This window comes from Indicator indicator, chromosome 14, assembly GCF_027791375.1.
Source record: "Indicator indicator isolate 239-I01 chromosome 14, UM_Iind_1.1, whole genome shotgun sequence".
In the NCBI taxonomy this organism is placed as follows: domain Eukaryota; kingdom Metazoa; phylum Chordata; class Aves; order Piciformes; family Indicatoridae; genus Indicator; species Indicator indicator.
The window spans coordinates 23,982,768-23,998,014 of record NC_072023.1 but is presented as its reverse complement, the minus strand read 5'-3'; the positions used below and the strand labels follow the sequence as shown (position 1 = coordinate 23,998,014).

The 15,247-nt window shown below is 44.0% G+C and overlaps 1 protein-coding gene across 2 annotated transcripts in view; it reads right to left on the bottom strand.

The window, feature by feature from the left end:
• Window positions 1–15,247, bottom strand: part of TMTC1 (transmembrane O-mannosyltransferase targeting cadherins 1) — a 166,294-nt gene that overhangs the window by 21,578 nt on the left and 129,469 nt on the right. For both annotated transcript variants that reach the window (XM_054387139.1, XM_054387141.1), the window contains 2 exons: window positions 8,747–8,890; window positions 1,569–1,677 (listed from right to left, as the gene is read on the bottom strand). In XM_054387139.1, the coding sequence (XP_054243114.1) occupies window positions 1,569–1,677; window positions 8,747–8,890 (253 nt within the window). The remainder of the gene's footprint in view (window positions 1–1,568; window positions 1,678–8,746; window positions 8,891–15,247) is intronic.

The window sequence follows — 15,247 nt, the reverse complement described above, 5'->3', positions numbered from 1 at the left end:
AGAGAACTCATTTGCTGTACTTGCAGGAGACTCTTCACTGACAGGCTTACTCAAAATGCAGTTCATTCAACTAATGGGAACTTCCACTTCACACACTCAGTCTCTAGGTCTGTGCAGCTGATACCGGTAACATTAAAATATCTGAAAGTCACTTAAGAGGAAAACAAAACAACAGATCTTTCAGTAGGCCACATACACTAGAGGGGAGTTTTGCCTACATCATTAAAAAGCATAAAGCACAACAAGAGCTCTCCTTACAGCTTTGCTGAAATGTATCCATTTCCTTTACAGAGAGATTTCACTAAACAGATTCACGGAGGACAGTGGAAGGTGATTCTCTTTTGTGTATTTGCATTTGGCAACCTTTTAAGAAAACTTTAGCACCCCATGTTATGAAACAGAGCTGAAACTTAGGGGAGAAGAAAAAAATCAACTTTCCAAATATTTATGGAGGTGTGCTGGAGCGGTGTAGTTATGATGACCTGGTCATCCACCCCTGTAGCCCCCGGCTGAGGCCACTGGTTGTGGCTGGAATTCATGCCAGCAGCATCCCTCGTCTGCTGCTGCAGGTGTGAAGAAAAGCAGGGCTTGGTGGTCTTGATATGGGCACCCACACTTCATGGCTTGTTCTGAACTCAAGCATTCTGTGCCTCAATTTCCCTTTTCCTCTGCTGGGACAATGTATCACTTCACAGGGATCTTGTGGAAATAACTAGAGAGAGTAGGAGAGGTCTGAGTAATGAGCACAGGGAATAAGACTGAGAGGAAATGAGTAATGCTGCCTTCAGAGCACAGCCTGGGCCATGTGCAGTAAATAAGGCCTGGGGGCACATCATGAACACTGAGGATGAATAAAATATGGAACAGCTGCTCACTAAAAGCAACATAAAGCCAGGGAGCCTTCCCACCTCCCGTACGCCATCATCTGCCATGGTAATTAAGGGTTCATATTCTGATGTGTGCATGCAAGGGGCTGGATTCACGTTGCAGAGGCCACCTGGCTTCTGACATTGCCTGGCCTTGGAGTGATTTATTCTGCAGTCTCAAGGTTATCTAGGTAGGTGTGTGCCTGAGGGGGTAGTGCCTGCCTGTTCTGCTGTCACAACATTCAAGATGCGATGGATTCTGACTTTGCTGTGGATGCATGGAGCTGCAGAGAGGGTATTTACTCACAGCTCCAGCAGTGGTTTAATTCAGAGCTACATCACATGGGATCAATTACTCACTGTCAATGAGTTGTCTCCAACCCTGAAAAAGTCATCTCTAAAGCAGCCTGAGAGCTCTCTGCAGACAGCCATAGACCCACGTCTGCCACTGCATGTGTGCAAGGCAAGGGCACTCCGCTGGGATGCTGGGGGTGGGAACACCTCCATGGGGCACTGCTGCATGGCTGCAGCAGCAGGGCATAAACTGTGTGAAAGGATGAGAGCTTTTGCTGTGGGATGAGAGCTTCTGATGTGGGAGGAGAGCTCCTGATGTGGGAGGAGAGTTCCAGCTGTGGGATGAGAGTTCCTGCCATGAGATGAGAGTTCTTGCCATGGGATGAGAGCTCCTGCCATGCCCATTACCTGTTCAGCCAGCAGTGAGGCCAGGCTTGAGTAAGCATCTGCAAACTCTGGGCCATATTTAATGGAGTCTCGCAGTAAGATGATAGCTTCCTCCTTTTTCCCTTGGGATCTGCAGGACAAAGAAGGAGGAGAAAAAAAGAAATGTTCCTGTAAACAATATTTAGGTCATGCCACTGATTAACTACTTTAAAGAGACCTGAATGTCCCTGGCCTGACCTTTTCACACAGACTTAATGATCCCCTCATGCCTTTCCTCTCCACAGCACCTCCTCGGTCCACTGCTGTTTCCATTCCTTGTTCTCAGGAGCTGGGAGGACATAGGCTGTAATGAATCTGCTGTTTGCACGCTCCTGTGGTGACTGTCATACTGAGCACTATGCAATGATCCCAGGGAAGACAGAACACATCCAACACAGTGCATCCTTCAATTCCACATACTGAAGAGCAAAAAGGATTTTATTTTGTTTGTCAGGCAAGCAGTACAGGCCACATGCTCTGTCTGCTGAGTCACAACCACCGGATTGGATAAATCTCTCCTGTCCCACTGTCCATCTCTCAATATATCTCTTTACATCAAATATGTCAAGTTCTGCCTCATCAATACCATAAGGAGTTAAAGATACAAAGAAGAGTGAAGAACAAGAGAGCAAAACTGCCTCCAGGCATAATATACTGTGATACTGTGATGAAGAATGGCACAAGACCCTCCCAGAAATATCCTTAGGAAGTGGCATGCAGGGATGCTGGCAGGGTTACACCAGGTTTGCAGTCAGCTTCTGGAGGTCTGGCCCCAGTCAAGTCACTGAGTAACCTAAGAACAGGACATCTGCTCTCACATCAGCAGGTTGGAGACACCAAAACATTTGAATTTCCTTAAAAATCACAAAATCACAGAATGTTAGGGGCTGGAAGGGATCTTGAAAGATCAAGTCCAACTCCCCTGCCAGAGCAGGGTCACACAGGAGTGGGTCACACAGGAGTAAGTCACACACGAATGCATACAGATGGGTTTGGAAACTCTCCAGAGAAGGTGACACCACAGTCTCTCTGAGCAGCCTGTTGCAGTGTTCTGTTGTCCTCACAGTGACATCTTCAACTAGATCAGTTTGCTGTTGGGTTCTTCTAAAAACCCATGCATTCACTGCTTGAAAGTGTAATTAGTATCACCTTTGTTTGATTAAATAGTGCAAATATTCCTAATCAGAACATAGAACCACAGAATGGTCTGTGCTGGAAGGGACCTCCAGAAAGGTCATCCAGTCCAACCTCCTCTGCAGTAAGCAGGGGCATCCTCAAGACCGGGCTGCCCAGAGCCCTGTCCAGCCTCACAGCCCCCCACAGTCTTTGCATGTTCCTTGACAGTGAGTGCTGTTATAGCTCCACTGATAACTTAGTTAAATTAATACTTTGAAATTATGGTATTGCTAAAATCAATCTGCCTGGAATCTCTGAATAATTCCTGATGAAGTCGTTCATTAGGCTAGAGTAGTCTGTTCTGCAGATCCTAAGAATGATGAACACTGACAGCTAAGAGAAGGCTGTGCTGAACAAGTCAGTTTCTTTTCCCAGCTAGTTCCTTTTGACTTTGCTGTGCATTTATTGATATGGCTGAAAACTTAAGGATGTAGATTTATTTGAGCTACAGTTTCACCAGGTTCACTCTGTATTTCTTTCCTTGGAAAAACGAGAAGGTTTCATGAACATACATCTAAGGATGTTTGGCTGGACAGGAACAACATTCTCCTTGTGTTGAGGGTATGAAGAATATGAACAGCACGACATGCAAAAAGGAGCAAAGGGCTCTGGCATACAGAAAGGATGTTTACACCTTGGTGCTTTGGCCTTAGATTTCATCTGAGTGACATGGTCAAGTAACCAGATCTTGTTTATAAGGTGTGAACTTCAGCTGATAATATATGTGGCTTTGCAGACTTTTTCCCTCTCTAGTTGTGTAACTGGGAGAATATTTTGTCCTTGCATTAAGCTAAGTAAAAGCAGTTGAGGCAGTCTCTTTTTCTTCTTCTGGTGGTGTTCTCCATATATTAGATGAATGAAGGAAAAACAAATAAAGAACTACTTTGCTCCTACAGTAATAAAAGATTAGCTAGCTTGACAGTTTACAAAAAATCTGGATCTCTTGGCTGGAGTTTCATGACACATTTTTATAAATCAAAACCAGATGATCACTTCATAAAGGTATTGCTGTTTGGCAAAAAGAAAAAAAAAGAAAAAAAAGAAGTAGGAAGTGGCAGCTACAGAAATAAAAGGATTAAGTGATCCACTCAGCAGCAGTATAGGCTTCCATTAATCACAAGCATGCACTCTGACCATGGGCAGCCCTCTTAATTATTCTTTATTTCCAAAATGGTCTCTTTTTAAAAAAAAATCATCCAAGAACAATGGTTGTCTCCTGAAAGTGGGGGTAGAGAGGAAGAGATTATGGCATCTTTTTATGTGACAGAATTATATCAAAAAAAAGCAGATCCAGTCAGAGAACTCGGGTCTGCAAGACACCAAGTGCTCTGGCCAAGCACTTGGAGGCAATACTTAGCTTTTATGTATGCAAGTTGAAAATTAATTACTGGCTGAAGTGCTTTTCTGGATCAAGGCCAATGCTTTGCATCATGAAGGATGTTGCTTATGTAAATCCCATGCAATCTGGGAGAGCACAGAGCACTGGCAGAGCAGCCTGATACAGCAATTTACTATGAACTGGGGTTCTGCAGCAGGAAAGGCCAGGTCATGTGTACCTTTGCTATGAGAGAGGGGAGCAAATTCAACTGGTGTGTGTAGTCTGTGAACACTTCATCCAAGTTTTCCTCAAATTACCTTTGCCTTACAATGACCTCTCCTGACCCCCTCTTCCACTGGAGACCCCAGTCTCCCCTCCACAATGGTGTGCCTGAGCTGAGAGCAAGCTCTTTCCCTCGGAGGCATCTCTTCCATAGTTTTGCAAGTGCCTCACTGTCGGAAAAGCATCAGGTTAAACTAATCTGCAGAAATCTGGTGGTGCACAGAGCTCTATGTGGACTGTCAGCACTGGAGCAAACTTTAATTTCAAAAGAAAGAGTAGCCTAGGAATTAGTGCCATAAAAGACCATTAAACTGTTAATGTAAGTTTTATTTTGTGAAATTAGTCTGCACTAAAGCCAGAAACACAAAACTCTACAATGGCTCCACAACTGCTCCGAACGTCTCATCTTGGTTTCACGCTGGAATCAAAGGGGACTTGCAGTGTCTAACTCTGCCTGTCTGAAAGTAAGCCTTCAAGCCTGTTCAACTCCCTGGTTTAAAACTGATGCAGCTAATTTAGATGCCTCATTTGCCATTCATCTATACTATGTAGATGACGCCAAAGAGGAAGAGTATGCAATAACTTGCAAGGGGTGGGGTAAGGGGGGTGCTGCTTTTCAGAGGCACCAGGTCTGATAGGAACCTCATGAAGTTCAACAAAAGAAAATACAAATCCTGCACCCAGATGGGATAACCCCATGCACAAGCACAGGTTGGGGGAGGACTGGGGTCCTGGTGCAGAGCAAGTTGGACAAGGGCCAGCAATGTACTCCACATTGCAAAGAAGGCCAACACTGGATCCAGAGAAGTGATCCTTCCCTTTTATGATACTTCTGAGCCCACATCTGGAGCAACATCTGACTATGGTTCTTAGTGCAAGAAAAGCACGGACTTAGTGGAGGAAGCCCAGCAGAAGATCTTAAATTTTATTACCCATAACATCTATCTGATGTTTTTCAACATTTTCAGGCAGTTCCACAGGCCTGTGGGGGCATGTTCACAGGCAGATGTACACAGAAGCTCATGTTAGAGAGGGCAGACAGTCCTCCTTCCTAGCTGGGCTTGCTCAACTTAGACTAAATCATGGCAACAAACCCACAGGATGTGTTGTTCTGCATCCAGAAGCGAATCATCTCTAGAATAAACTCAAGATGTCAGTGGACATTATTTCTAGGTATTTCCCCTTGAAACTGAAGCTGAAACATTCTCAGAGCATGTAAGGGTTATTCACAAGAGGCAGTGCACTGAATCTGGAGTTGCTTTAGCATCACAAATGAGTTCTCTTCCATTCTTCCTGCAACAGAAAGTCAACATAAATATTGACTCTGAGTGTTCCTAGCTCATTTGTTTCTTGTCTCTTTATGGAACTTCCCACAATCTACACTTCTGTCAGGTATTCTGGACCTTACTTACCTCCTTTTTTCAAGATCAGTCTATACAGAAGAGTTAAATATTTATATAATGGGAAGCTTCAAAACAAAACACAATAAAGCAGTAGCAGGCTGCTCCATGTCACTGATCACAGACCACAAGGGCAGAGAAAGAAATTTCTTACTCTTAGGTAGGCCATCTTTTGGGTCTATTTTATACAAGAAATCTGTTGGCATGGGTTAATTATCCACTCTCCAATATTTACATTAGGCAAGAGAATGATGACATACAACTTTATTTTAGGATATATAAACAAACCCAGAGGCTTATTCAGCCATTACCCTGCAATGTTTCCTGAGAACATTCATCCTCTGGCACATAGCTGTCTTCATTGTGTGCAAACAGAAATCAAAACATCGTTTTTCATCAAGGACTTCCTCAGAAAAACCATAAAAAATTCCACCCTCTGGTCCTCAAAACAGACTTTTACTCAAGCTTAAATCACAAGCAAAGGATGCTTAAATAGAGAGCTTATTTACAGGCAATAACGAGAGGCAGATTCTCACATGGGTATAGCCAACCCATCCTTCAAAAATCCTGGAGTTTCCCTCTCTCAGCACTCCAGAGAAGGTGAAATCTAATATCCACCATCAGATTTCCATGTTATGAGCAGAAATTGGTATAAGGAATTCAGAACAATTCAGCTGGGAATTCCCCATGCCAAGTGGTTTGTTTATGTGTCTCAGTGCAAGCAGTGCTGTTCCTGGACATGCTGTGTTGCTGATCTGGCTCTTCCTTCTCTGTGCACTGAAGCCTCTGCATAGAGGACAGAAAATGTTTCTATGGCTGGACAATTTATCCTCTCTCTGCTATATGTTTAAAACTCAAAACACTCTTTATAATATCTCATAGCACAGCCAGAAATAATATCTGCCTCTAACATTCTGTGGATTTTCATTTATTACCTAGATCATGCTAGCACTGTAGAACACTGGGTGCCCTATATACACATCTGTGAAAGGATAATTTGGAGATCCAGGCAGAAAACATAAATAAAGGAAAAGCTGTAGGAAGGAGGAGCTTGAAATCTCTGCCTTGTTCCTGTCTGATCATCTCAGAAGACACCTCATGATCCACCATGGCTGATAACCTCTGCCAAATTTATGGATAATCCAGGGAAGGTCATGGCAAAGGGGTGTGGACTAGTGCTTTACAAATGTGCTAACTCTCCACCATGAACTCCACCTTTTTTTCAGCAGGTTTCTGAAAGATGAATAGGGAGATAAGGAACCCCAGATCCCATTATAATTAATATTATTGGTCTGTGAAGATGCACTAGGCTGGTTTGAAAATCCTAAAAGAAAAAGTCTAGAAAATGGTAGCAAAAGGTGCGGAAAAAGGGAAGATGGAACCTGAGCAGTTCCTTTTAATGACCTAGCACAAGAAGGACATCTTTAACATACTGAAATAGATGGGCCCACAGAAGGATGCAGAGCACACACAGACCAACAGGACACACAAGCATGACATACTGCACACAAAGCAAGCAGCAGTTCTGAGAGGTTTTTCCATGTCTGCTTTGTGCTTTCCCAGTGCAACAAATCCAGTTTCTCTCCATATGCTGGGTCACAAGAGCCCATCAACAAGCCAGATTTAAGCATGCTGGTGCTGCTTCTGGGTCATGTCCTTTTGTATTAATATATTTGGGGCTTTGGTTTGGTTTGGTTTGATTGGTTGTTTTTAAATCACAGAGAATAATAACTAAGGCTATTAAAAAGACTATATGTATTTTTTAACATCATTGTCACTGAAGATTAATTTCAACCAACCAACCTTCAATTTATCCTGTAAGAAGACTGTCCTTACCATTTTCTGTTCTTCTGAATATTTCCAGTAAAGCACTCACCTAGTGTCTACTTAAGAATTTCTCAGCTGCCATCAGGTTTACTTGTAATACTATTCTGATAACTTCACTACTACCGAAAAGGACTAGGCAAAGCTTCTGTAATACACTTAACATCTGTCATACAAACTCACACTGGAAATAATATTTCAGAACCAGAGGGATCAGGTATGTTCTGATCAGATAGTGCCACTTGAAAACCAGCCTGACACAGAAGCCTGATTTGCTATAAAAGACTTAGCAGAGACCTGTTCCAAACAAAACAGGCAAAGTTCCTATCAGTTAAGATGTATTCTTATTGCTGTAGTTTATGCAGTTCTGTCAGCAAATAACACACTATTCTCACAAAAACAAGGAGCTTTGCTGCTGCAAAATAGAGATTTATTTATTTTCAATTGTACTCCTAGCAGATCTTACCATACTGGCAAAGCTTCTTGACTAAGTTCAGTATTGAGATATGGCTAGCCAAGTTAATTTGCATGATTATGATTGTCTGCTATTCTCCTTGCTGAAGGCTGGCATTCTAAATAACAGTAAGTGAAATTATGCACTGATGAACTTGTTTTCCTGCTCAGAGAACAGCTGTATAGGGATGCAAGCCAGCTTCTCCTTCAAATCCAGACCCATCCCCCCAGTGGGATGAACCTTCTGTTGCTCTGAGCATCTCAGAGTTAGGTGCTTATTCCTACACTATGCAGCAACCTTCCATACAGCCAGTGAGAAGTGGGAACTTGCAGAGAGGGATTTCTTGGATTCATGTGATCTACTAGATCTGCATCAGATGCCTGTCTTTGAACAACATGGCTTGCTCTGCTGGAGACCTCTGAGATGGGAGTCTTAGGTGACTGGTTTGGTTTAGGCATCTCATTTTTTGGTGCCTGTTTTGGACCAAGTTAATTCCCTCCAGCTGAAACAACTGTAAATAGTGTCTGAAGTGACGTGGTAGATAGAATAAGGCTATCCAAAGTAAGGCTCACCTCTGTGGCAGCACGCCTGGCCATTCGTAAGAAGTAACGGTATTGTTTCATCAATTGGCAGAAAAGAACCTAACTTGTTGATGTGTGCAGAGAGAACAGGAATTCCCTTGGTGCCAGTTCTACACTCAACTTACTTGAGCAGATTGCCGAGGTTGAAGAGTGCGCGGTTGTGCTGAGGGTTTAACTGCAGGGCCTGTCTGTAGTAGTCCTTTGCCTCCACCATGTCTTTGGTCAACGTCCCCAGGTTGTTGAGAGCACTTGCGTGACGAGGGTAGAGCCTAGGAAAAATGAAATATCAAGCCACAGACACTCATTAACTGACAAAGCTGAGGTCACTGGTGCTGCTGTCTGGTACTCCAAAAAGGGAAGCAGTCAGCTAGGAAATGCTGTTTGCCCTTCATTTGCTGCAGGTTCTGATGGGATCCTGAGGAACCTTTTCAATTCCCAAAGAGATTGCAAATCTGACCTTCTCCTACAGCCCCTGTATACCTTCAGGGCAAAAGGGAACACTGAATATCTTTCAAAGCCTATTTTACCCTCCAAGCAAAAGGCAAAGTGACTAAAACAGCTTGAATGTCTTTATTCAAAATGTTTTTCAAACAAGCAAGAATTGCTTTGTCACTCTGCTCAAACTGCAAGGGAAGCAGACACCACTGGTAACTAATCCAAAACGCTTCATGCAACTAAGCAAAAGACCCAGACTCAACACCAAGCCTAGCAGACAAGGATGGCAAAGCCAGATAGATTGGGACAGATCATTCAAGCATGCAGCCACATGGTAGTGGCCACCACTCATAGTGACTACTGACCGCAGACTCTGTCAACATGCCTGCCATGGACATAAGCATGCTGTATGTCAGAGGTAACCACTGCTCCTGCTGCAAGCCCTCAGGTGCATTGCCCAGTGTCTCCACCCACACCACTGCATTCCCTCCTCAAGGGATTTTTGAAGAGTTCCCTAACAGATCTTTTTGCAGAGTAGCAAAGAGTAGGGAATTTATGGTGAGATTGCAGTTGGCATAGAAATGGTATCACTTTCCATCACTGAAGCTATCCAGTGAGTCTGAAGCATTTTGAGATGTGAGAGGCTGCCTGTGTTTGAAGAAGCATCAGTAAAAACTAGACAGTGATGAGAGGATACTGTTCAGTCTTGACCTTGGCCCTAAAATCCACTCGGAATCAAGGCTAAGCTTTCCTAGCTGAAGCAGGCTGGGAGGAATGCTTTCCACAGCAGGGGAAGGACAGTCCCTCAGGGGAGGACAATCAGTGGGAGCAACACTAATGGAAAAGACAAAGCATGCTTGCGTTTCAGCACCTGGGACGCAGTTCTGTGTGATACCTTGACCAGGATCTTGAGTGCAAACCGACCTGTCTAACTTAGGGCAAATGACTGAGCACTCAGTCTTGTTTCCCATTTCTGCTAAGGGATTTTCATACTATTTTGGACCAAAAAATGGTCTGGGAGTTAAATTTTTGAGGCTATTTTTCCCCCAGTTGGCTATGATAAAAGCTGCTCACTACTTCTGTCAGTACTCACACATAAAACCATCTCTAGTATCTGACATGAAGTTGCTCGAGTTATGAGTGGGCAAAAGTATCTCAGACAATTCTTGGGGAAGTCAGAAACAGATGAATGTTTTAAAACCATGAGCCTGATGATGGCTTTGCTCTCAAACTTTCAGAAATTAATTCTGTTCTTGGCGTCTAGTGCCCCCAGGATATTTTGGGCCCAGGAGATTTGTTTGCACCAGTTTGGAGAGGAATGAAAACCCAAGATTAAAAAGAAAACCGATTTCACCTTTAAATTGTACAGTTCAGACTGGCAGCTCCATAAATACACTTCTGAGCTCAGCACTAAAACCTCTCAACATCAAATCAATGGATGCAAGCACATCTTCCATGGGCTCTACTTGTGTTTTACGTTTATTCATTACATCTCATTGCCCTTTCCAAGAAACACAAATGGAATACCAGAAACTCAGCTAGCATTGTGTGTTCTGCTCAAACGTGCTTAGCATCTGGCCTAAAGAACTTCCAACATTTGTAGTTTTATGTACCTGAACAAACATTAAGGGAAAAATCTGAGCACAGTCAGATAGGGTACTACTGGTGTTGGGCTTTGCCATTAGGGTTCAGTTTGTTACAGTTTTATTTTGAATATCACTTTATTATGATGGTAGAGCAAGAAGTCACTCAACTGAGTTCAGCAGAGAACATTACCAAGCCCTAAGAGAGCACCACCTTTAGTAACTATCAGAGCTTGAGCTTGAGCTCAAGACCATCCACACTATTAACATGATATCTAACAGTTCCATACCACCCTCAAATAGTACCCCAAGTGGTCCAGAGCTAAGCCCAACCAGGCTCAGCCACTGCCTCTCAGAGGATACAAATACCAAAACTTGCAGGTCAGTTTATGGCAGTTGACCTCAGGGCTAGAGAATGGGACCCAGGCTGGTTTTTTTTATTAACATGGATGATAAGTAAAGGACTAATGGTCTTACACTACTCTCTGTTCATGCACACCCACTGCTGCTAGTAACAGTTTCCTGGGGATAAAAGCACAGATCAAAGCCTCATAGATAGATTTACAAAGCAGTGCAAAACTTGACTGCAGGTAACTGGAGCAACCTTTACTCAAGAACTCTCAAAACGTTTATGCGAAACTTGCAGATCCAGCATTTGCAAATTGCGTTGTTTTTTGCTCTATATGATCTATTATTTTAATGAATGATCACATGTATACATTGGTTATTTTTCCATTTTTACATTATCACAGTAGGTTTGTGCTGGTTTTCACAACTTTTGGAGTTGGTCCCAATGATTCCTCATTTAATACCTTGCTTATTTTGACCATAAGCTCTCTGATGCAAAAATTGTCTCCTCCTCACATGTATTTATTTATTCGAAGGGTCAAAAAAACCATCACCAGGATGAGGAGGTCTCCAGTTAACTTGAAGTCTCTTCATGAGAATACTCAGAAATCAGATCTTGTTTTACAAATAGCCAGGACACTGAAAGCATGACAAAGCAGTCAGACTGCTGGCCCAGCACTGGCTGTTATGTCACACTCACTTCCACATACTCAGCTATGAGATGGTCCAGCTCAGGGCTCAACACAATGCTAGGAATAAGGCAGGGAACTCATGCCAGCATGGTGCCAGGGATCTCAGAGTATTCCTCAGCAGCTCTGTAGGTCCCATTAGGGTCTTCACTGGTGTTATATGGACCTCCTCAGGTCTTGATAGAGGTCCTGCTCAAGAAGTCAGTGGAGGTGCCTACAACTATTTCAGACAAGTACCCAGGGTGTCCTACCCCTTCTGCTGCAAGAGGTGTGTGCATGGAGGGGGTCAGATGCCTTGGATATCCTCAGCCCACCTCAAATGCCTTCTAGCCTTCTACCTTCTAGCACACAGAAGTCATCCACATTTTGGTACTGAGCACCTACAACATGGACCCTGACAGACAGTGCTCTCTCTGCCATGCTTCCCAGAACGACTGTCTGTCAGGGTCTCCACCCCCAATGACAAAGCTTTCCTGCACCATGCCACTGCATCTCCATTCCTAGCACAAGGTCTCTGCTGCAATTACAACCTCCAGCCACAGTCAGTGACCAGCAGAGCATGAGCTTCATCTGGAACCTCCAGAGGCCTATTCAATATAAACAGTAAGTGCTGAATTGCAGCCAGGGATCAGTGGAAGGAAGAGAAGTCCTGGCTATCCGGCTCCCCCCTGACCCAGCAGACCAGCTGGCAGGAACAACAGCCCACGTGCGCCCTGCCACCAGCAAACCCTTTCACTAACGTGAGCATCCAAGGCTGATGGGTAGAAAGCAGGGGACAGCAGCCATGCTGTACCCTAGTATCAAAGGAAACCTCTCCATGACAAACACATGAAAAAAAGAGAAGCTGAATAGTTTTAAAGTGTAAACTGACAAGTTTCCTGAATCCTTTGAGTATGGCATCCATGAAGAAAAAATACAAAACAAAAAGCACGGCACATCAAGAAGCACATCATTTAAAAAATAAACCTATAGCACATCAAACAATACAACAATTTATGAATTTTCATTACATTTTCAACTTTGGGCATGGGCAGGGATTTAAAGTCAAAACAATGCCACGGCTAAATGTAAATAAACAAAAGCTTTCCTGCTAAACTCCCATGCTCCCTGCAGCACTGAGGTAACATGAGATTATCAAACTGGGCTGCCTGCTTATGCTGTCACCTAAAGAATTCATGCAGAATCCATCTAAGTCCTGAAAATACCAGGCACCACTCAGGCCCAGCACAGGACTCTTAATTCACAACACATCCAGCTCACAGGCAGTGAGAACAGTGCAGGCGCCCTTGCAGACCCTGCAGAAACTAGAGAGCACCACTGCCAGCAGGAGACTGTTGGGCAAGTTCCTCAGCATGAAGGGATGAAATAACCACATCAGCCTCTCATAAGCAGATGGGCTGAAAGCACGCCTGCCATCTGCCCAACTTCACAGAGCCTTGAGGAAGCTCTACAGCCTCACACTGCCATTCACAACCACAGCTGTTTCTGCGATGCCTGGGGCTTGCCTCAGCTTCAGCGCATGTCAGAGTAGCCTCATTCCAGCAACACCCAAGTTGCTCAAAGGGGCCATTCATATGTCTGGGGATGAGCAGAGTGCCTCAACTACTCTTGTCAAGCCTTCACAAAAAGCCTCAAGGTTATCCTTGACAGATGTGAGCTGGGGAACAATTTTTCTGCTGACCCTTGGTAAGGAGCAGAGAAGGCAAGTCTCTGATGATTTAACACAATAATAATCAGTGCTAGCTGGTCATTCTTTGAGCAAAGTTTTCATAAAGACAAGGACAGCAGGCTAGGGAAAAGGAAATGCCTCGAGTCTGTAACATTCACTAACACAGGGTGTCATATGAAGTCTCTATGAAGATGTTTCATCAAATGCTTAACCAGAAGGCTTGCTCCAAGGGCCTGACCTAAGCAACATTTAAGTGTCGGAAAGGACACTCATGGTTTCAGGAGCAAATGCAGCCTTGGCAGTCACAGCAAAGTAGTGTGTACATTTTTTGATTCACTGTAAAAACAGGCTAACGAATGGTGCTGGTATTTTAATTCTTTCCAGAAATAAATCACAGATGGTATCCAAGGCCACCTGCAGTTGATGCTGAGAGGCATTTTCAAGGCACACACACAGACACACACACATATAAAGGGATGTATGAATACAATTTTTTTACTGCATGTAGAGTGCAATTTAACTTAATTTAAACAACCCCAGGTACTGCTGATTTAAGATACATAAAAACTCAGGAGGAAGGTGTGTGGGGAAGCTTAGCACTCAGGGGGGACCTGAGTGTCCCTTACAGCATGAAGGTTTTCTTTCTAAAGTGGAGTGAGCAACCTTGCTTACTCCTTCTCTAGCCACTGCAGTCATGTTATAAACCAATTTTATTCTCTCAGTGAGGGACATGGATACAGGTCCCTCACTGCTTCCTCCTGCCTTCCCCTCCATCTGGCCCGCATTCGAGTTCCAAGTATACAGAAGCATGGCCTTGTGAAGCTTCTTGCTGCCACACACCAGCATTCCCAGTTTCCATGCCACGAGCAATGCCCTAAGTTCTATTACTTGCAAGCTCTACAGGAGCCAGACCACACATGGCACAGCACTGAGTGTTTTCATAGTCGTTCATCTGCCAACTCCTGCTTCTTTTTCAAGGTTGAGCACCAGAGCAGCTCCCTCAGCTGCAAAGAATGCCAGACAAAGGGTTCCTCCTTGATGCCAAAGGCTCCCTTCTCTGCAAGATGCCACAAGGGATAACGGAGGTTTCTGCACAGCAGGCTGGTACCCCTCCCGCTCTGTTCAGTCACCAGGGTTTGGCAGGGAAAATCCAATGGAAGCTGGTGGCTGTGAACATGTTGATGGACATGTACAGACACACTGCAGACCTGTGTGCATGCCATGTACACACCAGTGCATGGATGTACAGAAACTCAGTGTTCCCCACATGCTGGATGGATGCTTCCCGAAGGACTCTACTGTCAGGTGTTAGACCTGTCAGTTCAGACAATTGCCCATTCCTCCCTTAGGAAAGAGCAGTTCCACGGAGAGCAGCTCTGGGTTGCTCCAAGGCCCCTGATGCTTGCAGGGACACCCTGAGTCTGTCTCTCCTCCTCCAGCCTTACCGTTTATATTTCTTTCTTTCCAGTACTTTTCTTTTTTTCAGTTTGCCAATCTCAGTTAATTCCTGTGACTTTCACCCAGCAAAAATCAGTTATGAAGAAATAATTCAGCTATGATTTGACCATTTTGTATCATTTGATGGTCACATTATCTGCCTTCACATAAAGATAACTCTTTATCCACCACTATTAACTTAAAATACTCTGGTTACATCTTTTTAATTAAGGGCAAAACTATCTGTGTTTATATTTGAAAGTACAAGTGAGTTTTCAGATGCTGACTTTTTGCCAGACAGAAATGTAGCTTGAATAGCACAGAACTGTTATTAGCACCCACCTCTAGCAAGAACCCTGGGACCTCCTTCAGCCCCACCTGATGCTGCTCACACTGACCTGCCATCCATGGGAAGCATGGGGCTGGCAACAACAATGGAGATAGGGAGTGCAATTGTAGCAGGGA